The sequence below is a fragment of the Dicentrarchus labrax genome, unplaced genomic scaffold (genome assembly GCF_905237075.1).
Source record: "Dicentrarchus labrax unplaced genomic scaffold, dlabrax2021, whole genome shotgun sequence".
NCBI classification, from domain to species: domain Eukaryota; kingdom Metazoa; phylum Chordata; class Actinopteri; family Moronidae; genus Dicentrarchus; species Dicentrarchus labrax.
The window spans coordinates 15711035-15736630 of NW_026136714.1; the positions used below are offsets into that span (position 1 = coordinate 15711035).

Below are 25596 nucleotides of genomic sequence, written 5' to 3' on the forward strand. Positions count from 1 at the left end.
CATGTAGAAAGTACACAACCACAGATATGGAGCATATAAACCTTAGGGATTGTATCTCACCATGTTTTACAGCAGGAGTCTGAGATTTCATCAAATATAATGCATCATTTTCTGTACCAGACTTCTGAAACACAGCATCAGCCCAAAATCATGTTTATAAGCAATTCTCAGGACATTAAGAAAAGTATGGAGGTGATACAAAAATGTTAAGTTTCTTTTTTAGCTGTGTAAAGGGGGGGGGGGGGTTAACACAATGAAATATACTGTACAAAGAAACAGCTGAATGATTCCAACATATTAATGGATAGAAACACCGGTTTTGTTGCAAAAGAAACACACTGCAATGCAGAAGAAGCTGCAAATTCAACAAGATAAAAGCAGTCTGATATCTCAGGACATATCTGAGTTCAGAAGGCTGCATAGACCCAGACCAGGTCAGACGCTCTATCCCCCACCTCACCCTAACCTTCTGTCCCAGGTCCTGGGTGTGAAGAGGCTGCAGCCTCCGGAGGGCAGCTGCAGCCTTGGTACTCCTCACCCGGCCCTGTGTGTATGTATGTGTGTGTGTGTGTGTGTGTGTGTGTATGTGGTGGCCCGGACGCCGAAGTGACGATCCTTGTGGTGCAATCTACGTCTGCACCGTCCCCCGGACTGACAGGGCCGGAGGTCCAATGAAAACAAGTCGACATATTGAGGTTGTCAAATCAAAGCCAAAGGGGAGGCGCTGTCCTGCCGTCGTCTGAATTACGTCATGCACAAACAGCTGGTCGTTGGCAAAAATGTGAAAAAATGTAGACCAGCACAGCGACTGAGAACTGCACCCGGGCTGGAGCCCTATCACTAAATATTTTGCTCTTAACGATGTGGCAACTGGAGCGCCCGGGCTCAGGATGTAGCCCTCCGAGGCTCCTCTTGCTTGTTTACACCTATCTCTGCGCTCTTGGAGGTGAGTGCTTTCCATTCAGTGTGTGTTGCTTTGATTCACGAGGAGCTGTTCCTTTTTGTCGGGGTGCTGAAATCCTGCCGGAGACCAGCGGCAGCAGCAGCAGCAGCGGCAGCAGCGGCAGCGGCAGCATCGCATCCCGTCTCCGGTTGTGAATTCAGCCTCCTGAACATCCACACAGCTGCTGCTTTTAGTCTCGGCCACCAACACACACACACAGAAACACACACACACACAGACACACACACATACACGTACACAAAAAAACCAAAACGTTTTTATGAACAGAGTCTGGCTTCAGTTAGGTGACGCATGGGGACGGTTGCTGCTAATAATGGCACGCAACACACTGACAGATGCCCTATAGGTTGTACGCTACGATACTGTGGCCACAGGAAAAACACATCGGGCTGGACTGCTTTCATTGTCGTTCCCTTTTGCTTGTTTGTTATTTCATTGTTGTAGTAAGTTAAAACACGTTGGCATGATGCGAAATATGACTGGATTTATCGCACAGTGAGGCAATGTTTGAGTTAAATTGTTGTTGTGTCCTTTTTTTAATTCAACATAATTGAAAATGTACAGATTTAACTGGATACTGTGGCAATGTTGAAGTTAAACCTTTAAAATCCCTTTAATTTCGACTCATCTGATCATAAAATGTGACCCAAAAGTACAACATGTTTTTCTTTCTATATATGTATTTCCCCCCCTTCTTTAAAGAGTATTTTTGTACAGTTTTTGGTGTCCATCCACCAAAACTGTCTCTGCTGCTTCAAGACAGAGGTGTGAAACAAAAACCTCAGAGCTCAATTGTGGGACAACAATGAATCCATACCTACAGCACACGCTGTACTGGCTGTGATCACCAGAGATCTTAGAGGTCTGTCCGAGGATGTTGCAGTCCCCCTGATAGACTTGTTGCTGTTTTGCTCCATCAGTTTAGGTAAATCCTTGGACTTGAAGTCATCCAGATCAATTCCCCCCTCTCTAACTTCTTTCTGGCATGCTGGGGCTATTTGTTTTAATATACACCAGTGTGGGGAGGATCAAAGTGACATTTGAGAATAGGTGCTCATACAGAGGAGAATGCAGTATGATTCTTAAAAAAAAAGATCCTTGATGTTTGGTTGAATGTCTTGAAGTCAGTTTATCCGTGCTTGATAAATAGGGTGTTTTGTATTGATCTTGGTATTTCACATGTGACAGTTCTGGTGTTGACGTCTGCGAGGTTGGAAGAATAAGGTCCTGTAATTTTCATGGCTGTGTGTTCGATTTTTGATGCAATTGTTCTTTGGTGGGTGAGGGGAACATGAATCAAAGGATAGTGGAAATTGACGGCCAGTTTACACCAAATTCTGTTGTTGTTGTTGTTGTTGCAGATGATTCTTCTTTTAAATCTGCTTTTTAATATCTTAAAATTCAGATCCCTCAATAGGAGGAATTTTGAAAGCAGCCTTTACCTTTGCTGTTTCAAAAGAAATCCAAGTTTAAAGACTATCCAGCTAAGCATTCAAGGATAAATCTCTAGTTGTATGACAAAAAGCAGGATTATGTCTGTATTAAGCCTCTAACAAGGTAAAACAGTGGTTGGGAGGCGCTCATTGAAAAGATTACTGAATTCAGTATCGTGCTGTTAGAAAGCCTGTAAGCATTCTGCTGCCTTTTATCTTCAAATGAAATGTCTTCATTTAGCTGGCAAATAAACAAGCATATTTAGATATTTTGGCATGTTTACCTTCACATTAAGTGTAGTCACAGTGTGCGCCTGCTGGATTGTCTCCGAGACTTGTGCTCTTTTTTATTTTTTTTTGCAGAATGTTTTTTTTCTTCACATAGAGGGGGTTTGAAAATAGACATGCACGTTTATTATTCTAATTTTCTAATAATAACCTGGCATGTTGGTTTCAGTCATGCATTTAATTTGTCACAACAACAGATATTTCAAATGTAGCCTGTCTTGTCAATTGTGTAACTGCATCTTGTACTTACAAGACATTAACATGTGATAACTGGCAGACACAAGGCTGCGACAACTACCAATAAAATGTATATTTCAGAAAACTGATCTATTATTGTAACTAATGTTGTAGGAGAATGAATGATGACTTAAAACAGCTATTAGAGAGCTACATTTTGTCACAGTGACCTTTGTCAAGCATTTCAGCATACCAAAACGTAACTGTTTACACTATTGGTTCCCAACTTCTTTTGTGTTTGACCCCTTTAATATGAAGCTATGTCTCCTTACAAATCCCATGGTGTATATCTTTGAGTTGTGAGCATTTCAATCAGAGTGATTTTACCAAACTTAAATAATTGTACAGTATGAAGGTAAAACTACAATAGAAGAGCAAAGATTGGAGAAAAAGTCTAAAAAATAAAGATGGAATTTAATTAGTTAGGAAGAAACCCTGTCTGTTTTCAATCAGACAAGCAGATCATACAGTGGGCTTACTGCAGACTCCAGCAATAGCGCCATACTCCACCTATTGAGTTATAGCACTTGTAACGTCTGTTACATGTGATTAGTTTCTCCTCAGCCTCAGTCATATGTGTCAATGTAGGGCAAAGAAGACCTTATTTAATGTTAAGAAGGCATCATATACCACAGATAGCAGACCAGAGGAAGGCTGGGATGAGAGTGAAATTAAGGCTGGGAGCTTTGTATGGGATTAGGCTTTAGCTCTTGACAGCAAGATTGCTTCATTCTTCTGAGTTTCTGCCTCCTTATTCTGCGCCTTTAGTATTCAAGGTTGCTTCCATAGGTGAGAGCCAGTGCGAGCTTTGAGGACTGGTAATAGTGTGGGGGAGAGGAGCAGTGCAGAACCATTTTTCTCTTTTTCCTAACACACTGCACATTCACAAAAACCTTTTCCTTTATGCATTCACGCCTCAGCGAGGGTCACTTGGTTTTCTTTACCACGTGTCATCATCAAGGTAAAACAGCAGAAGCAATAAAAAAACATGCAGCTGCAAATGACAGCATTAGTACAGTGAGCTGGCTTACTGTCTCGCTGCAACTCTTAAATGAATTGGGCTCACGCTGTTTTAGTGGCACAGGCTCTTCATTGCATCTCCAAAAAACAGTATTGTAAAATTGTACTATTTTTGTACAAATTGCAGGTGAGATAAATTATCCCTCGAAACAAAGAAAAACAGTGAAAGACATCACCACAGGTATTCCAAGTACAGATGGTTGACATGCACAAACACAAAGGGAGTGTGTTACAAATGGAAAACATTCTCCTCCAGTGAAACATCAAGGTGCCTCCACATTGTTCCCATGATATATCGCTGCCTCCTTCTTTATCTACATATGTTTATATTCGTGATAACACTAATCTAACAGATGCAGTATGTTCTAGTACAGCAATCAAATGACTCACACACAATTTCCCCCAGATTTTGCCCACCCGCTGGGTGTGCTCGAAGCCAGCCAGGCTCATGTAGGTAATATGGGAGATTACACCTGTCACTTGTTCTGCAGCTTTTATATGCAGAGCCTTCGGTGGATGTAATCCAAGGATTTGATATTATGCAGGACGCGAGCCTGCATGCATACATCTCCCTCAGCTGCTTTAAAAGGAGTTAAAGTCTCTGATCACATATTTAGATGATCTAGCTCTCCACAAACTGTTTGCCGGGTTCAAGGAGACGCTTGTCGTTGTAGACTTAAGTCAGAGAGGCTGCTTATGCCTCTGTTCTGTTTACAAGAATGATAGTGTGGACAAATTGGCAAATGGTTTAGTACTTAGGATTCAGTCTTTATAAGCAAAGGTCTGAATCTTACCTCTTAACCACGATAGCAGCGTGGCTAGGGATGGCTATATATCGATCTGAAATCTAGAAGGCACTAGGTCAAAGATTTCACTTATATTGTGAAATATCTCAACATTTACCAGATGGATTAGCAAAAATTCTGGTACAGATACTTGTGGTTCTCAGACTTTTTAGGTAAAAAATTATATTTGTCCAATTTGGTTTATTCCCAAACACCTGCACAACTAATGACATTGCTATCAACCTCAGCATGCTAACACACCAAACTAAGGTGGTAAACATGGTAAACATTATACCGTCTTAACAATAGCCTGTTAGCGTTGTCTTGTGAATGTTCTATGGTAAAAAAGGATATGCATCATACTCTCCCTGCAAGCATTTAGATCAAAGCAGTAGCATTCGTAGCTCTAGCTCACAGCCGCTGGCATGGTTGTAGACTCCTAATCTAATTGATCAAATAAATTATATTCCTCACATTTATCCTCACAAATATTCAGTAACACCTTCCTCTTTTCTTTTACCTACAGATTGCCTTTTTGTGACTGAATACTTCACCCGCACGCCTCGTAAGCTGAATGCTTTCAACTCCTTTGCGAGTGTGGAACTGTTCCACTTCAATGTGCCTGACGACACCATGATGGCCGTATGGAACCTCATCACCTTCAAGGAGCAGGGGGGCACATTTGGAGACAGCTGCCCAAACCGCAATGTGACTGTGTAAGATGACGAGTTTGCCACAACATCTTTCTTTATCTTAAAGCTTTTCTTTTGTTGAAGTTGAAGGCTGCTCCTTCAGCAGGGGTATAAATAGATAAGATAATAATCAGCATCTTATAGCCTACACTTTACCTGTGGGAAAAAGGTTATAGCAGCTGGTTAAACCTGATCAGTGTCAGCTTTTACTGGCTGCCTCAACATATGGAGGAACTGCTGTTAAAGCATTAGCTGCTTTCAGCTTTTAATTTTGCCTGTCTAATTTTATCATTTTGATAAGCATTGTTAGTCATGTGGCATCTCATGTGACTCTTCTGTGAACCTGTGATGTTAGAATTGATTGACGTGTAAGTGGTTATCACAGTCAAATATGTGGGGCTGGATAAGATCATTAATGGTTCGGATTTAAATTTTTCATGTTTTAAATAGAAAATGCCATCTGTGCTTTCAGCTGTCATCCTATGGATGGATTTTAGCTTTGGCAGATGCCTCTGTTGTTTGAGAAAATATTAGGCCTAACGTGGATTGAATTTGTGATTAATAGGTACTTCAGGTCGGGGGCTCCTCCAGTAATCAACCCCCTGTACACCAGCTTCCCTCGGGATACAGTCGTCCCAGGATCCTTTGCTGTGACTCTTACCTGGACTCTTCCAAACCGTACAACAGGAGCATTCAATGTGACCAGCCCGCTCCCTGGAGACTGGTTCCTGGCCGCACATTTACCCAAGGATGAAGGCAAGATCTCAGTCAAGGTGAGCCTGAACATTTATCACACATAAATGTCATAGTTTCATCTGTGAGTTATAATTTTGGCAATATAGTTACACTGTGCTTCCCAGGTGCCCACTTATAAACAAATGGTGGGACAAAACTGTCTTCTTTAGTGTGTCTGCTCAGCCACAGTTGCTTTTACTGTTTAAGTAAACTACTAGATTCACCTATCATCAGCTCTGTATATATAGGCACAGTGATGCTTTGAGCTAAATGCTAACATGTCAATGCTAACATGCACATTTGTAGCAGGTATAATGTTAACCATCTAAGTACAGCTAAAACTGTTGACCTTATAATGGATCACCAAAGCTATTTCATGAATGTCTGAACCAAATTTCATGGCAACCAGTCCAATGATTGTCAACATATTTAATTCAAAGCCGTAAATATCAACCTTATGGTGGTGCTACTGGAAAGGTCAGAGGATCACCAAAGTCATTGTACAGGAACCATGAAGCTAAACCAAATTCTATGTCAATCTATCTGATAGATGTTGATATATATTCACTAGATAAGTGAAGAGTTTCACCTGCTGAGTAAACCAAAATCAATAGGATTCGTCCTTTTTAAGTACCATGTATGTCATGGCAATCCAATGAATAGTTGTCTAGATATGTCTGTTTGGACCACATTAGTGGACCAACTGACCAGCAGACCAACATCACCATCCCTGGATGTTAGCATGGAGAAAAATAGAAAATGAAAAGCAAATGAAAAGCTTGAATCACTGTTTTGTTATGCATCACTCACTAATGGGGACTGGTAAAACTGAAGTGTTATGTAATGTTATTTAAATGAGATCTACATCAAAAATATTTTCTTCATGGTCGCATAACATAAAAATGATGTAAGTATTTGTTGGGATTAGTATTCCAGCTTGTGCTGCAGAGCTTAAAGAGGCAAAACAGTGTCAGAGAGCTTTTCTTCATCTCATCATGTTCTCATATTTGGCCACATAAACACCTGCTGATTTCCATTTCAGGCAATTTATTTGTCTCTGGCATGGTGTTCAGTTGTGCTTCCTTTGTGGTTTCAACTGGCTGAAAGGTGTACCTGGAATGCACAACAATCAAAAATATCATCAAAAGTTGCTATCAACATTGCAACAAAATAAATGGTTTGCTTTGGGGGCACTGGGAATAGAAGCTGCTATGGCTAAAATGTGGCTAGCCTCCAATGACACACTGTATAGATGGAAATAACGTACCTTTTCCAGATTCTGCTTTCTGAAGCAATTTTCAAGCAACCAAGATGTGATGTTTTCAGTTCAGAAAGGAAGGGTGTGGAAGCAATGCAAGCAGAACAGAGGGGATGCACTCTGAATTTATAGCAATCTCAGTCAAATGCTGAATTTAGCCCACATTATATATAAGATTGGAGAGTAATTATTCTCTGTATGTGAGCATATATTTTGTGAACTATTTCACCTGTATAGCTCCACGTAGTAACTATTGGATTGGATTTTTTTTACATTATTCACTCTTTTTTTTTTTTTTTTCCTCATAATGTCATTACAAAGACAAAAAGCCACATTTGATACCATGCAGACACTTTTCCCATCACTAACATATCAAGACCAGGTGCATCACATCCTGATTTGAAGTAATTATGCATCATACAAAGCTCGGTGTAAATGAGGAAATTGATGGGAAGTGATAAGAGAAGTAAATTATATTAAATGTTCACCGATCCATCCAAGCATCTTTGTGCTCCTTGACACTTGTTGTCACGACTTCATCAGAGTGTAGGGCAACCAATTTATCTTATGTCTGGGTTATGGTGATGCTATGTAGATGTAGGCTGTAGTAACAGTAATACAAAGGTTGTGGGAATTCAGTGAAAAAGACTAAATCTTAATATAATCAATCACAATTCTGGAGGCGTTTCTTTTCTCGCACTTACTTAAAAAGATCTTACTGTTTTAAGATGATCACTATAATTTGGGCTTGACATAGTGGTTTGCCAGTATATATTAGCCTTGTATAAAATACTGGATATAGGTAGTGTTGTCTAGTGTCAGTACAATGAAGCTATCTATATAAAAATGACAATTAGATTAATTTTTGTTACACATTATTTACTAATACAATTATCATTTGCTTGTTTGTAAATTAGCATAATTAGTCATCTACAATCTATTACAATCTAATGCTATCTAACATATTATTCCTGTAATAAATTCTTCCTATTTCATTTTATTAATGTGTGTAAATGGGAGCATTCAATATATATATATATATATATATATATATATATATGGTGCAGCTCAATGCAACACCACTAACAGATTTAAAAATGACCTTAGAGTTCAATAAGGCTGTAAAAGGTTGAAATTATTGCAGCACTATTGCGGTGGATTGCACTGCATTGCTCAGGTGTACCTAATAAACTGGAAACTGAGTGTATACCCCAGAGTTTTCCCCAAAATTGCATTTTCTCAGTGGGTCATTCTGACTGAAGGAGCTAAAATAATGCAATTAGTCAGGGTTTCAATGGGGGGTTTTAGTGCTCTATGGCCTAAATTGATTTTTAGAAGCTTTAACATCCTGCCAAGAAATTCTGCAGAAAATATATTAATGCCTGTATCTTTTTTGGCATGAAAATGGTCAAATTTAAAGCTATTGAGCACCATCAAAAGCTGTCTACACTACTGTGAAAACACTGGGCTTCGAAAACCCATATTGGTTGAGCCTTAATTAAAACACAACTTGCTCTACAAGACACATGTGCAGGTCCATCTGACAGGCTGTAATAAATCAAAGGGTCACCTCAGCAGCTCCCGGACTAATGCCACATGCCACAGTAATTGTGGCTCGAGCAGGAGGGGTTAGTGACTGGTTGACAGAAATGAAGGACCTCATTTGGCATTCACACCTGTCCTTTTGAGTCAGGTGAAAAAGGCCCCCAGTCCTTTTTAAAACAAATTTCACAGCAGATCATGTGTAGAAACAATGCACGGCCTCCTGGCTCTCAGTCATTCTGTCTGCTCGGCTCATCTCACAGAGTAATGCACATCAAGCATTAATGGTTCAGAACAACATGAGTGAAATAGCGGGTGCATGTTACGCTGTGTGGCAGGCAGAGGGAGGACAGAGTGATATTAATCCAGGAGGGTGGCTTTATGCACACAGTCCATTAGGAATTTTCAGCCAGTCTGAATGATATCTAATCTCCTCTTTTCCAGCTTTTAAGAAATATTGGCGAGTTAACCACTAAAATATCATCTAAACCACTGCTGTTTTATCTTCATAGGGTCTCTCTGAAGAGTGCCAGTATCTGTTCCAACCTCAGCTCATTGTCCAGAGGCTAATTGGGATTTCAGTGCTTTATCCTGGATACTTCATCGACCAGATGATCCCCGTCCATAATAGATCTGCACTTTATAAGTAAGTCTTCTAGCTGAGCTTCCAAAAACCAAAAGTCAGGATGAGTTGGCTTTAAAAAACCACACTCTACCTCCCTTTTCTACTGCTTCATCTGTTATGATTTTCCCAGAATCTTCTATATAAGCTTATGTTGCATTTTCATTTTAAAAAGATGCAATTTCAAAGTGTGTGCTTATAGTCTGAGCACCTTTATTAACTTCCCCTTCTCTAAAAGTCACCTCAGTTATGTCAGCAGAGCAATATTAATTTCTTTTTTCTAGATTTATGATTCCTTTTCTTATGCTCTTTTGAAGGTGCCTAAAGGAAAGAGATTCAAGTTATGCATAAACAAAATTATGTGAAGGGTATTTATATTTTTAATTTATGATTTAAATATTATATATACAGATTATTGAGGTCCAAAGTACATTGTTGGACGTGTGTATCCATGACAATTATATGCTTTTTAGATGAAGAAGAACCAGAATTGATATTAAAGGACATGCAAAATGACCAAAAGACCATTAATTCAAATTACATTAAACTTAAATGTTATTTATTTAACATTTTGCTGTCTGATATAGTGTATAGCCTAGTGGAATTATCACCTAAAACATGTGTCTGTGTATGTGTGTGTTTTTGTCTGTGTGTGTGTGTGCTTGTGCAGGGTGTTCATCCCCAATTATACATCAAAGGTCAAGGTTCAGCTGGTAAACTGCAGCACCAAGAACAAGAGTAGCGAGAGTTGTCCTGTGGTGCTGAAGATAAGAGCGCGGGCGCCGCCGGTGCATAACTCAAGTGCCCTTGACTGCAGGGAGTGGAACCCTTGTGAATTAGACACCCTCGTACCTGCCTGGGAACAATGGTACTACATCCTGGTGGAGAGATATCTCACCAACTCCAATGTTTACTTCCGAATTGGGGTGCAGGTCACAGGTGAGTTTGTTTTACAGGCAACATGTGATTGATGAGTGTTCAGGGTTTCTTTTTAATCGCATGCATTTTATTTCTGGCTTGTTGTGTTTTTCAGTTGCCTCGCAGCTTATTGTATTTTTTTCCTCCTAAAATGACGCAGCAATATGCCTTCTTAATTTATAGCAGAGTTATTATTTTATAGTAATGATATTTGAGCACATTGGTATTCTTACTTATTGTCTTAATGTCACAGTAAGTCCCATCAGGTTTTTTCACACAGTTTCGTAAATGAGAGTAGTTTGCCAATTTTGCCAAGTAAACAAAATTATTTAATGATTATTTGATGATTAGAAGTAATGTGTTGGATTTCTAATAAATTGTGTTTATCGCCACAATCTGTGAGCTGTTTGCTTCCAGTGTTCCAGCATAATTTTTCTTCCCGCTGCTTTTGATGTGTAATTTAAGACGATACTGGAATGGCTTCTATAAACCTGAAAACTCATAAATTAGGCCAAACAAAAGCTCAAAGTAGATCTCTGCAGCATATCATTTCCAGTAAAATAATACAGTCCAAGTATAAAAGATGGTGGCTTTCAATTTGCACAGGTGCTCTTTAAAAAGAACCAATTCTTAGGTCTAATTTTGTCCCCGTATGAAAGCAAAAATCTCCACACGTTTTTCGAAGCGTGTCCAAGATGCTCGTGCCTCTCACAGATATGTGAGGCAGAAAATTTAATTTTGGACATGTGTTTTGATGGGAAAAGGAAGGCCAGACACAGTCGGACCATTAAGAGGCTTGTACAAGAAAAGACCGGGGCCCAAACAGAGGTGATTCGTATGGGATTCCTAAGAGGCCAGTGATACCACGGTTAAGTGCTACATGCTGTTTTGGGGTTGTGCAGAGCTGAGATATTCTTTTTGCTCACTCCACAGGGATGGCTCACAAATCTGTGGGAAGTCTACTCCTGTGTAGCGATCCCCTCCCTCTGTTGGACACTATACAGTGCACTTTGTCACCATGGCAACACAGACACTAATTATTCACACTCTGTTCCTTCCCCCTGCCTGCCAGGCAGATCTTACTTGACCTTTTGTGGATTTAAATTGAAGAACACCTCAGGTTCAGGGACCATCTGGAGTCCTCACCTTCTCATCCTTTCTCGCTGTTATTGTTATTGTTGTTATGAGCTGTCTTAGAAATATAATTTGCCCTTATTTGAATTCAGTCCAATTTCAAGGCATCACGGGCGCTGGCTACACAGGAAGCGTTGAAACTGGGTTGCACTTTATTATTTATTATTGTTGTTTATACAGTATTTTCACTGCAGGTGTCTTGGCCTCAATGGATCATCGGGCATTGAAGAGAGTTTATGTTTTATGCTGTATATAAAAGCAAAATGAAGCCAATTCTTTGGATTATGAGTGTTATGAAATGGTACTGTATGTTTTCACAGCCCCTCCACTCCCACCCACCTACACATATACATACATAAATATGTGCTATATATTTGGGTCTTTAATGATTTTACACAGATTTTCTTGTTTCTACTGAAGTTACACTTGCCTCGAGCCAACAGTATTTGGTATTTCAGTATTTTTAGGAGTGCTTCAGTTGCCTGAACGGACATCAAAATACTTCAAACCCTTTCAGAGACAACACTATGCAAACGAGGCTGAGCTAGAAAAGCCTTTGAAATCCTTTTCCTTTGGGGATTGGTGGTATTTGATGGTACTTTGCCAGTTGCCATCAATGACCATTTTGCAGTGAGTTGCTTTGTGTTGAGTGAAAGCATACTGTTTGCAATTACTGTGAATCTTTGTCTCATTAAAAAGCAGTGTACAGTGCCGAACCTGGCTGTTTACATTATGGAAGCCAGCCGAAGGGGATCATTTCAAACATTTGCAAAAGACTTGGTTGCTTAGAATGCATAATAATGCAAGTAAAATAACTGACTTGGTTATGCCTGTTTGAGATTTGCCGGGGATTGGTTCTTCATTGTGCATTCATAGACACTGATTTATTTCATGATAGGGATGACTACATTGCACTAGATGTTACAAGGTGCATTTTTCAAACCATCTGCAACAAGCCAGTGAAAATCCACCAGAATGTTGAGCTCATACAGGAATCAGTTTGATTGATTTCCTCTGTGATTTGATGTCTTCCTCCTCTGACCAGATTGCTCCAAGACCAATTTGTCAAAGGACCAAGAACAGCCCAGCTCCTCTATGAACATGCCTCAGTCTTTTGGAACGGCGATGGGTTTCTCCCTGTCTGAGACACTGTCAGTGGCCGCCCTGCCCAGCCCGTTGCTGAATGGCAGTCACCTGCACACCTCGGAGGACAGCATCGTTTACCTCGCCCCCACCACCGACACTAACAAGTGCTGGCCCATCCGTCCGACTCTGCGCAATGAGCTAGACACCTTCTCCGTTCACTTCTACGTCTTCTTTGGTCCAAATATATCGATACCACCTGACAGAGCCGCTGTGTTCGCCATCAACCTGATGCCTGTTTTAGACAGTGGAGGTGTCCTCAACATGGAGCTCAAACTCAACATGGTGAGTTCCTCTGATGACACTATTGCTGCTTTTTGCATAATGCATGATAATTGGATTCTGTCAGTTCATTGGAAATTGAGAGTCTCAATGATGATTACCTGTCTAAATAAAGGTTAAATAAAAATAAAACATTGTAAAAAAACAAATTTAACAGTCAGTTTGCTATTACTCAAATTGGTTGACAGGTTTTCACAACTAAATCTATTTGTTTGTTTTGAACAAGATTATCTTTTCACTTATAATCAGTTGACACACTATTCTCATCAGCTTTATCATATGTAAATATTGCTTCAATGTATGTAAAAACAATTAAGCACTGAAGGCAAGACTGAGCATTTTATTTGATATCTTATCTTGCTTATATATTGTATAACTGATGTATACTATATAACCTGGTGCTTCAGTCAAAAAAAGGACATTTCTATTGTTAGAGAGGGTTCCGTTGCTATCCACACACTTAACCTGCTGTATGCTTTACTATTGCAAAGGATCAGATACTAATCAGTAAAGTAAATATGCAACAGTTAGCAGGGAGGATCCCCAGCCAGCAAGGATGAATAATTGGGCTCACAAAGTGTCTGGCTGAGCTAGCCTGCTAAATATGGATGCTCGTCTGGTCATAGACTTTGCTGTGGGAGCTGAAAAAGTTCACAATGAAACAGGCGCCAGTGTTTGGGCTTGTGACATATGCTTGTAATTGAGAGCGAACGAAATGCAAAAATCAGCCAAGCAGGATTTGATATGTCTTTGTTAAGCTGTCCTTCAGATAGTAATGGCATTAGGAATGCACCTGCAGCGGCTCTGGAGGTCTACAGGGAGCCAGAAACTGGAGGGCTACAGGCTGGCAGATGGACATTTAAACATTTTACTCCTAATAGAAAGCAAGTCGGCATTGTTGAAATAACTAGACGATGAAGCATAAACCCCTAACAAATATCTTTGATTGCTCAGTTCAAAGGGATATCCTGACATTTTGGGAAATATGCTTTTTTTTTCACTGTCTTCCTTGGAGTTAGATTGATATCGGTTTCCTCTCTCAGCATTCAGAGCAGATATTGGTCAGGGATATTTTTAGCCTGCAGTACCTGTGGCTTAGCACAAAAGGCAGAGGCAGGAGGCGATCAAAAAAGGAGGAAAAATACACTCTTCCTAGAACTGTAAAACTAACAAAGCAATCTCACCACAGAGGTCCATTAAGTAGCTGTTCTGGAGCTTTCGATCATAGCGTGTGATCTTCGTCAGTAGATAGAGTGGCCCAGTTGTCATGGAATCATAGATGTTTGTTTCATTTCAGAGCACTGGAAGTTTTTTTTTCATTTTTCCTTGAAAGTTGAGATTGAAACTTCATTCTTGACTGTGGAAACAGTAGCGTGATAGGATCGAAAGCTCCACAACAGCTGCTGAAGGGACCGTGTGGTGAGATTGTTTTGTGAACTACTGTTTCTCAATTTTAAACCCAATCTGTTAACATGTTGTGTCTTGTTTGCCAGCAAACTAGCCACCACTAAATCCAACTATCACCTGAATTCTATTCAGAGTTATAGGACAATTTACAAGTTAAGGTAAAAGAACAACTTCACATGGTTAAATGCAGCACTTCCACTGCAGTGAGGCCATGAGCTCTAAGAAAAAAAAAAGCTTCAATCCATTTTCTAACAGACATATACACCATGTAAATAGAGCTGAAAGGGTTAGTAAATCAGATGATTTGTTGATTCGTGAATCTTTAATCATTTGCTAGTTTGTCTTCATTTTCTCTGATATTAAACTTCTTTGGGACATTTTTTTTCTTACAATTTTCTGAGATTTTATAGACAAAACAGTTAATCAAGAAAATAATGACAGATTAATCAATAATGAACGTAATTGTTTTTCAGGGATGTAAAAGTGATTGAGTGAAGTTGTTGTGCATGCCGCCTGTATGCTGTTTCTCCCTGTTTCCAGACTTTGTGATAAGCTAGGCTAAACACATCTTTCATCTCCACTGAACACACAGAGATGAAATTGATAATCGATCTTCTCATCTAACCCCCGGCAACAAAGCAAACAGCCTTATTTCCCCAAAATGACAGGGAAAAACACAAATAGTTGACTTTTAGGGAAATGGAAATAATTGTAATTAATTTGTGTATTGATTGATTTTTTGGTTGATGTGGCGACACAGTGGGTTGGTCGCTACTGTCACCTCATAGAAAGATCATCCTGGCGTTAAAAGGCGGAGTTTTTATTTTTTCCTCCTTTTAATGTGCTTCATCCTACAGTCCAGTCACCCCATACCCCTGTGTAGGCCTAAGTGTGTATAGTTAGTTGATTTTAACTCAGTGGATTTTGCGGATGTCACAGAGACAGTATGCTGTGGTGAAACCTAGTTGCTGTGATTGTTGTATGAGCCACAAGATGTATTCCACAGAGAGACTGTCATACTATATTATTCTATGGACAGATTTCTCCCCCCTCAGCGGTGATCTGTCACTTGCTTGTCACAGGCGCAGAAATCCAGTCAGCTGCTGCCAGTGGGGGACTCTGGCAGATTTGCAGGGCTTTAGGAGACAATAGCTGGAGCTGCTTGTCTGCCTTGCATCACTTTCTGCATCACTCTCTGTGAAAGGAATGCATATGGCTTTTACTTCCACTTATACCTCAACTGGCAGTGGATCGCTTTAATCACTTTGGATCCCTTTTTCAAAGTTTTCTTTAGGTAGAGCTTATGCAGAGAAAGACAATGTAAGTGGTGTAATGACCGAGTCCTTGAGACAGTATGAATGTATGCCTTGTGAGCTTTTAAATTTCATAAGGAGGACAGTCTAGACATTACTATATAATAAAAATGGAATTGAATTGAATTATACATTATCTTACAGTTGGTTTTTCACAGTAATACCCTATCCTATAAGTATGGGAGCCCAAATGTGGCATGGGAAATAAATTATTAACTAATGAGCATGATATATGAATAAATATATTTCCTTTGCCAAAAATAATAAAGAAATATTTTTCTGTATGTGTGCATATATTTATCTCAACATTTACTTGTTTATTTATTTCTATTTTCATTTACATCTACATTTTTATCAGGCAATCTGATTTATTTATTTTTAATGTATCATGCTCATTTATTCATTCATTTATTTATTGGTCTGCGTGTCACTTTTGTGCCCTCATATATGAGGACTTGTTTGTAAAGTTATGTTTAATTAGATTAGAAAATATTGAACTGAAAATATTGAAAAGCTGAATATATATATATTATATTTGTGTTTGCTGTTGCTAAGCAGCATCAGAGGGTGAGATTCTTTCAGAACCTCTATTTTTAATAATAATGTCCAATATGAATCAAAACACAAGACAGTTAAATATTTTATTGAGCAAAATTAAAACACATCATGGAGTTTAATTTAATTAGTTTGGGCATTGGGATGTGCACCATAAAGTACACATGACAGCTTCATCCATGCTCTTGCATCAGTTGGCTTTGTGTCCTGCCTGGCACTTGTCATCAGCACAACTCCGGGGAAATTTAGGGAAGCAAAAGCCACATGAGTACACAACAGTGACAAACTGGCATTCGTCAAAAGTTTTTTTCTATCTGCATGATCAGAGTTGAAGTATATGTCCTGTTGTAGTAATACTGAAAAAATGTTTATTCAGAAGTTGTTTGCTTCAGTCAGGAACCTTGAGCATTGCATTGCTGGAAGATAGTGCTCATGATTGAATTATGCCTCTGCCACTCATGTTCCACAGTCATAACTAACAGCTGCATAATGGATCGGGCATATAAATCACAATATTAAACGTGATTAATGTAGCAATGTTCACAACAATGTTACAAAGTGCTTTACAAGTAACAGCAATAAATACAACCCCAAACAAAATTAACATTAAAATTCCAGCCATGAATTTAAAATGGGCCACAAAAAACAGACAAGCACAAGAAAAATTGAACATAAATTAACAGTAATGCCAAGTGATGCCAAATGATTAAAGTCCTCACTAGTTACTGGACAGCAAAGATGCAGGGTCAAGTCAGCATTCAGCTTCAGGGGAAATGATATGAGATGGAACTGGAAGACAGATTGAGCCTCCAAAGTTATCAGTAAAATCTTTATTTCAGCTCCACACACAGGACAAAGGAATTTCCTGGTTTCTACAGCACATGAATGGTTCAGATGACAGATTTGAGAAGGATCAAACATATCACAAAATAATCATCTGCATCTTGAGAGCATCTTTCTCCTTAATTTGATGTTTCCTGTTGAAACAAGGTGATAGTAACATGTGACGGGACCGAATCAACCTTGAAGTGACAGTAGACTGGCTTCATCTATGTAATAAATGTAGTAATTTCATTAATGCATGATCACACATCGGACTGGGAGGGGTTTTGTTATAATATTTAGATAGCCTTCTGTTCCTCACAAATAAACTACACGTCATTTAAAAGTACAAAGCCTCACATTTCCATCGGTGAAAACCGTTTTAACATCCTTATGTCAGTTATTTTGTAATGGGAAGGCATACAAAACAGAATAGCAATCAAATAAATAAATAGGAGTATAAAGACATGCTAGCGGCTCTGTGAGGCTGTTGACCTAAATGCAAACATGCTTACAATGATAATGCAGCATGCTGTTTAACAGGTATGATGTTTACCATGTTCACTGTGTTGATTTAACGTGTTAGACTGCAAACATTTTCTAATTAGCACAAGCTGATATATGGTATAGCTGGTATGTCATTAGTTTTGCAGGTTTTTGGTCATAAACCAAAACATTCAATTAAAATTAAAGTGTTGACCAGATGAGGTGTGCCAGATGTAAAGTCAGGAGATTCAAATTATTACAATTAAACCTATGTGTGTACCAAATTTCCTAGCAGTTGTCAAGATAAGATAAAGAATAAGATAAGTCACAGGATCAGTAAAGTTATTACTAGAAATCGTCTGGGAACCACCAGTCTGTGCAAAATTTTGCACCAATCCATCAAATAGACATTAAGATATAACACAGAATAAGTGAAACCTGATGGTGGTTTTAGAGGAAAACTCAGAGGAACCCTAAAGTCATCAGAAGTCATCCTCTAGGGATCTTGAATATCTGTAAATTTCATAGCCATCCATCTTGTAGTTGTCAAGATATTTCAGTGTGGACCAAAGTGGTGGACCCACAGACTGACATTGCCATGTCTGACTAAAAGCATGTCTACTTTAACTTACTTAGAAATTATGATAAGAGTCACTTCATGTAAAGAGCCTGCCTTTGGGGGCCTCCTGACCCCTTTGCAGCCCCTGGGCCCCCCTGTTTGGTTTGCCCGTCTGGTAATCCATCCATGAGTGTTTCTCGCTCATTCCTTCATCTTCAAAGTGTAGGGCACAGTCGGGATGAAAGGTGGGAGGAGGAGGGAGGGGACTACCTTGAAATGCCAGTGGGCGTGATTGAGTCTCACTACCAAGAGTATAGGCCAGATGGAGAGTTTAGGAAGCCTGAAATCTCAGCACCTGGCAAAGTGTTTGTTGAGTCATTGCATTAATCAACAACCTCACCAATTCTATGCATATACACTATGCTCATTCTGTGCTAGGGGGGTGATAGAAATCTTATTTATTCAAGAAATAATAGCCTGAAGTTATCCCTGCCGCCAAGCGCATTTCCCTCTAGATACAAAGCAAATGCATGCAAAGTTTCTGTTTGAAAAAGAATGACTTTTAATATTTTTGACTGCCAGTTTCAGGTTTGGTAACTCTGTCGGACACATTTTGTTCACAGTATTTGTAAAACATTTCAAAGCTCTGCTGCACCTCCTTTTCAGTCCCAAAAAGAGAGAGAGACACTGAATAAATTAAAGAAATTTTTGAAACTTATGAAGTGTCAAATTTGATGCCTGGATGCACACTGATGATTTATGAACACATGCAGTAATTTCTTGCTGCTATTGTCTCTTCCGTTGTTCTTTTACTGATACACCAAATTGGACTGTAGTGGTCTCCTTTCACCTCTCTGCAGAATGAGCCAATTTGTGTAAGCATATGCAGTTCCCAGCGCTTGAATAATTCTCCAGGATTCTTTTCTTAATGCACAAGCGTGTTAATGTATAATTGATGCTTTAAGGAGATAAACTGCCAACATCTCCATTTAGGTGCCCCAGGCATACAGTGGGAGAGCAGTTTGACTTGATTTGTTAGTTTTAAAGTTTACTATCTCCCAGCTAAGGGAGAATGAGTCCTGAGGTAATCATGAACAGTGTTATCTCACCAGCATGGTGGCAGCAGATGGTTGATGGTTGGATGGATGAATGACGTTTGCTTGTGTTTCCTCCTGCAGACTACGCTGAAAGGAGCTAATGTCACAGTGTTTGGCTGCCTGAACCACGGGATGCCTCTTTTCTTACGGGAAAACTCGTCACTGACATGTGAATCAGGTATGTCAAACTCAACTTCGAACAAAATAACCACATGTTTTGTGATCCCCAAATGGATAACCTGATTATCCATAATTACATCAAAAGCCATTAATGCCTTCTGAATGAGTGTTAGGCTCTTTAAGGTCTTCACCTTTGAACAACAGAAATACTTCTCCAGCTCTTCTGACTCCCAAAACTTTGACTGTTCATGCACAGTTCACCAACTGTTTTGCTTAAACTTCCGCCAACACTTCAACAGACATCATCTTTCACTTCAATCACTTGAACTGTCACTTGATCTTTTAGGACTTCCACTTCAACTGACTCTTCAAGCTCAGTTTATCACCCACACAAGGCTGACATTTCAACTTCTTTCAGTATTTGTATTTTAACTGCAACTTCAACAATTTCAAATGTTTTGACTACAACATTTCAGAAGTGGAATTGTAAATTGAATTTTCTTCAGAAAATGTAACTTTTTCTTGTGATTCCTTTTTCTGTGTGTACATGTAAAGCTCTTTTGGAGTCCATGCTGCAGCGGCCCAGGATTGATTCCAACCTGCAACCCTTTTCCTGCGTGTTATCCCACCCCTTTCTACCTTCTTAAAATCAGTTTTAAACTCTATATTTTACTCCTCTATCGTTGTTTTTTTCTGTTACAGAATCGGTGGCTGGATTTTTCCTTTCTGTGAACGCCTCAGCTAATATCACCAAACTGAGGATTCCCTACCCACAAACAGGCACCTGGTATCTCAGTCTGCGCTCTCTATGTGGCACTGAACATGGGTAAGACAGGCAATACTGCTTCTGTATTCCTACAGATAATTATTTATCCCATAGGCTTCCACTCTCCTTCACTGAAAAAAAAAATCACTCAGCTACAATAATTATTAATTTAAAAAAAACTGCTGGCAAAAAACTTTTTTATGTCTTTAAAGGAAAAGTATGACACTTTTTGGAAAACACTCACTCTCTTGACATTATTTAGAAATCGATACCACTGTCATGGCCGTACATTAAATATGAAGCTTCTACGAGAAACTGATTAACTTAGCCCAGTATAAAGACTGAAAACAGAGGGAAACAGATAGCCCAGCTCTGTCCAAAGGTAAGAATCTGCCTTACAGCTCCTGTCAAGCTCACTGATCAACACATTATAGCTAATTTGTTGAATCTGTACAAAAAAGTATAAAAAAGTATATTCAACGTTGTATGGGGGGCTGGACTGTTTGGGACCAGTAACTTCCCAGAGTCCCTGCTGGTTGGCTGCCATTTCTTGTTTGGTTAATCCATGCAAAATGAAAGTGTAAAAAACAACTAATTTCCACTACACAGATTAGACAAACAACATATAAAATGTTAATTAGAGAGCTTTAGAGGTGCTAGTGGGTGGAGCATCTGGCAGTAGCTTCATATGTATTGTTCAGAATGCTCATTTAACTGTTGGCAAGAAAGAGAATGAGCGTATTTTCCCAGAACTATTCCTTTGAAATGAAAACTGTGGTGTAGATTATGTGCTCTGGGGTAGTCAATCCAGAAAGTCCCCAAAACAAGACATTTACAAGCAGAAATTCCCTGACACCAGCTGAATGACTGTTGCTCATACATTTTTAAGTCTCATAAAAAATTCTCCGGCTTGGTCCCACTGCCCCAAAGCAACCTCTATGAGACAATATTTGCTGTCAATTACAGGAAGACAACTGCAAAATAGGACAGTCAATACTTCTTAAAAACTCATCTTTGTATGAGAATCACTGGTTTATTTACCAAAATTAATAATTCATTGGCGTGATGAAGACTTGCTGTTTCAATGGTTCAGCCTCCGTAATACATCCTCTCCCATCTGTCACCCACCAGATTAATTTGGGACTGGCTTCATAAATGTGCTTCTGGTGTACACCTAGCATATGACTTGGAAAAGGGTTGGATTTTGAGGTTTAAAAAGCAGATTTTTCACATTTCAACATTTGCATATTAGGCCATTCAAACAAAATGGTTTAAATATGTCTTATCTGGAGTGGGAAATATTGAAAATCCACCCTGAAACATCATTAAATCTGCAGGGTATATTGAATTCCTGCATCTAGTTTAAAAGAGGCAGAGACTGTTTACCTTTAGTATACTAGGCAAACCATAATGCATTGCACCTTCAAGACATCTTGGGGTTTTCTATAAAGGGCACAGTTCTTATCTTTTCTTGACTAGAAAATATCGTGTGATCTCTATTGTTCTCTCTACCTTGGTGTAGAGTTCAATCCACAGATGAATGTAGTAAGTACACACTCTTTCTCTGAGGGTTGTTTAAAGTCATTGTGGAGAATGTCGGAAAGAGAACGTGTGGAAAATGTTTTCATTAAGTTGTCCAAGGCAATGTTTTTCATAAGTTCTTAAGTATTAGCTACTCAGCAGATTGAGCTGTTTTGCAGAAACCTTAATGGCACAAAAATGTGAACAGAATGAAATTAAGCAGATTTTTGCAGGACACTTGGGAGTTCCAATTGAATTTGAATAACAAATAATAACAGATGGTGTGGGACAGTGTCTCATCCTCACATCAGAGCCCGCCTGAGGTATGAAAATGTGGAAAAAATTGACATAACTATGTCTTAGATTTCCACACATTTCCACATGCTAAATCAATGAGGTCTTGTTAGAGAATAAAATAGGTAGTGTGAATGATAGGTGCTCTTCAAGGCTACAATTAAGTTGACTGATATCATTTAAAAATAAAGAAGTGAGCAGCTGTGTCAATTAAAAAATGGCGAAGAAAGAAATTTTTTACCTCCTGGAGGTTCATTATTTGTGACTGATTGTATAAGCTAGCAATTATAAAGATAAAACGCAAGCACAAAGTTTTTTTTTTTCTTTTTATCCCATGTAGTGTCAGAGATAAACAAATTATCAATATGTTGAGTTGTTTGCATGCTACGAAACAGCTGCATAACAACAACCATCAGGCTGAAATACTAAAAAGGAGATTGTGACATGAGAAGTTAGAAATTCTTTCTGATTATAAGTGGAAAATTCCTGGTGGGGTACCTAATTGAGATACCAAATGAAGGTTAAACTATCACCGTAGAACTCTAGCTTCCTTGTTCGTCTATAAAGCACAGACATAATTTGTGGAAAATTACTTTTGTAATTGCTTTATGAATTTGGAGATTGCACAAGCCCAACAGAGTAAAGTAGTCTGGCATCTGACTAACATTAAAATGACCTTTTGATCTCCAACGGGCTGTGGTGATGATAGTGCTGGAGGACATAAAACAAGATTAAGCCTACAACCAAACTAGCGGCTCTGTGAGGCACGCTAACATCCTCACAATAACTATGGTAACATATTAACATTTAGCCAGTACAATGTTCAATCTTAATTTATCTGCTAATTACAACTAAACACAAAGTACAGCTAAGTCTGATGTGAATGCCATCAGTTTTACCAGATTTGGCCATAAACCAAAGTACTGGACAAATTGGAGATTTTGATATGATGATGACGATGGTGGCGGTTAAATGAACCGTGAAGGGATCACCATAGTTACAGTTTATCCTAATGGGGACATAAATGTATGTAGCAAATTGAATGGCAATCCATCCAATAGTTGTTGAGCTATTTCAGCGTGGACCAAAGTGGTGGACCGACTGACAGGCCAACTTTGCTGTCTGTAGACCGACGCATCTGCCGTGGCTAAAAAGCCACAAAATTACCCACAAATAAAATGGTCTAGCTTGAGTGCAGAATATGTCAGTTGAAATCCATTTCAAAGTACCTAAATTCACTAGTGGTGCTGCAGTGATGGTCCTCCACCTCTATCTAATGTTCTGTCTTGTCTGTGACTTTTGCAGATTTGAGGCGTGCACCAACATCACTGCCGAGGTGTATATGCGCTCATACCTGACTCCATGCATCAATGACTGTGGGACGTACGGACAATGCAAGCTTTTGCGCACCAACAACTACCTTTATGCTGCATGTGAATGCAAAGCAGGTAACAATGCATACTTAAAAAATGCAACACATTTAATTTTCACTGTATTTTTCAGGCTCACATGGAGAACTTTTCCCCTCTTTGTTGATTCGAATTTGTACACAATGTGAATGTGAACTAAATTCAGATTAGGTGGTCTATTTATGCCCACTTTATTTTCAAATTGCATTCATATTCACTAAGCCCATTCATGGAAGCCAGTTAATAACAAAACCATGCAAGTTGTTTGATAGAACTGGAGAATTAATTGTATAAATATGTTGTATGCTTTAATTATTAATCAGTAATTAATAATTAGCAAAAAGCATGACAATGAATTAATAATTGGAAGTGATTTTGAGCAGTGAAAAGCTTTTTTTGCATACAAGATAAGATAAAACTTTCTGTGAGGGAATTGGGTCATCACTGCTGCAAAGAATTTCTAATTTGTTGAAAATACATCATGCAGAGTGACAAGGAAATGGGAGAGACCAGAGGTGTGATGGCATAGGTTGTCTTCTAGAACTGAACTGACAGCACAACGATTAAATGGTATGTGCCGCTGTCCAATGAGTCATACAGCGGCCTGGTGTTAATCTTCTAATAGAAGCCATGTTGATAAGACAGTAAAACAGGCTCTTAATTACGAACAGCTTTTCAATAAAAGATGAGCTTATGAAACTAAACAAAGCATGTCCTCTGAGCCTTTTTTAAATCCTGCCTTTGATCTTCTTTTATCATAGCTGGTTTCTCTTCAGTTAAATTCATTGTCATACTTCATATGTGTGACTGCTTCCTGGCAGGCACTTTGCATTCAGCACTTGCCCTTGGCCCATCTTCACACTGCAAACCCTCCGTTCAACAGTGCTCACAAATATTTAATTCACACTGTTTTATCCAATCCACCACTTGATAAGAGTCCAATTCAAGTGGCAAAGCTGGGTTGTTTTAACATAGGAAGGAGTTCACACCAGGAGGCTCTATTGTGCAGGATAAACACCTTCACACGTATCTGTTTTAGATTATTTTGTAATAAGTGTGTTTGTAAGACAGGGTTGATGAAGCATTCATCTTGTCAGAGAGAGACAGTAAATATTTTATCAATTTTAAGATATACTGTAGAGATGAGGCTTGAAATACACTGATTCATCTAGAGTATCATTTCTTTCCATCCATTCAGAAAAAAAAGATTGAAGAAGACTTTACTAAAGTTTGTTTAGAGTTTGAGGAAGATGGAACCTGCTTTAACCTCAGTTTTTTCTGACCTATAAAGGCTGCAAACACAGAAGCTTTCTACTCTCTTAGATCTCTACTTTCTTAGATCAACATACAGTACAGCACTGACTGTGTGCGTGGCGTGTGTGTCTTTGTGTGTGTTAGGCTGGGAGGGCTGGGGATGCACAGACAACTCGGAGGCATACTCCTACAGTTTCCAGCTCCTCTCCACCCTGCTGCTCTGTCTCAGTAACCTGATGTTCGTCCCTCCTGTGGCCATCGCCATCCGAAGCCACTACCTGCTGGAGGCTTCAGTCTACATCTTCACCATGTTTTTCTCCACTGTGAGTGACTGCCGCGCAAACAAAGTGGTGCTTGTTCTCTAAAACAACAGAGTTGACCTATAAAATATTTTTGGGTCTGATACCAGCACAAACAATTGTAAAGCCGCTTCATCTGCAGCTGAAGTGAACTACAATGTTCCATTCAGATGCAGTTATAAAAAGGAATATGCTGATCATGATAAGCACAGCTGCTTTTTTTATGATTGCAAGTTGCCAAGTTAAAGGTAAACAGTGGAGTTGTTGTATTGTGTGCAAAAGGACGCACATTAACATGAGCAAGCTATTCCAATGATGGCAGCCATAACGCGCAAATAAGCATAGCAATACGCCAATAGAGGCAAGGGCGAAGATGACTGTAAGCTAGATGAACGCAAACACTGAACAAATCTTAAATATTAAATAAATTGGCTTTGCTAATGTTTAATGAGGAAGAATATGCACTCCACACGTTTGTAAGGCTGGTAAAAAAAAATGAATGGAGGCATTCCAACTGTGCAGCGGGGGGTGCCAATGCAGGGGGGTCTGCCAAGTTGAACCAGGCTCATATTTTGCTTCAACACGACACCAGCCAGCAAGGCGCTGTGTTGGCCTATCAATACTTGCAAGCGCACATTCCT

At 39.2% G+C, this 25596-nt stretch overlaps 1 protein-coding gene across 1 annotated transcript in view; it reads left to right on the forward strand.

Moving 5' to 3' along the window:
• The first annotated feature begins 487 nt into the window (after positions 1 to 487).
• The window catches only part of tmem8b (transmembrane protein 8B), a 36142-nt gene continuing 11033 nt past the window's right edge, over positions 488 to 25596 (forward strand). Inside the window, exons 1-10 of the mRNA XM_051422694.1 lie at positions 488 to 946; positions 5254 to 5443; positions 5985 to 6192; positions 9467 to 9600; positions 10247 to 10515; positions 12674 to 13056; positions 19374 to 19470; positions 20115 to 20238; positions 23299 to 23441; positions 24801 to 24979. Coding sequence (XP_051278654.1) covers positions 862 to 946; positions 5254 to 5443; positions 5985 to 6192; positions 9467 to 9600; positions 10247 to 10515; positions 12674 to 13056; positions 19374 to 19470; positions 20115 to 20238; positions 23299 to 23441; positions 24801 to 24979 — 1812 coding nt within the window. The 5' untranslated portion in view covers positions 488 to 861. The remainder of the gene's footprint in view (positions 947 to 5253; positions 5444 to 5984; positions 6193 to 9466; positions 9601 to 10246; positions 10516 to 12673; positions 13057 to 19373; positions 19471 to 20114; positions 20239 to 23298; positions 23442 to 24800; positions 24980 to 25596) is intronic.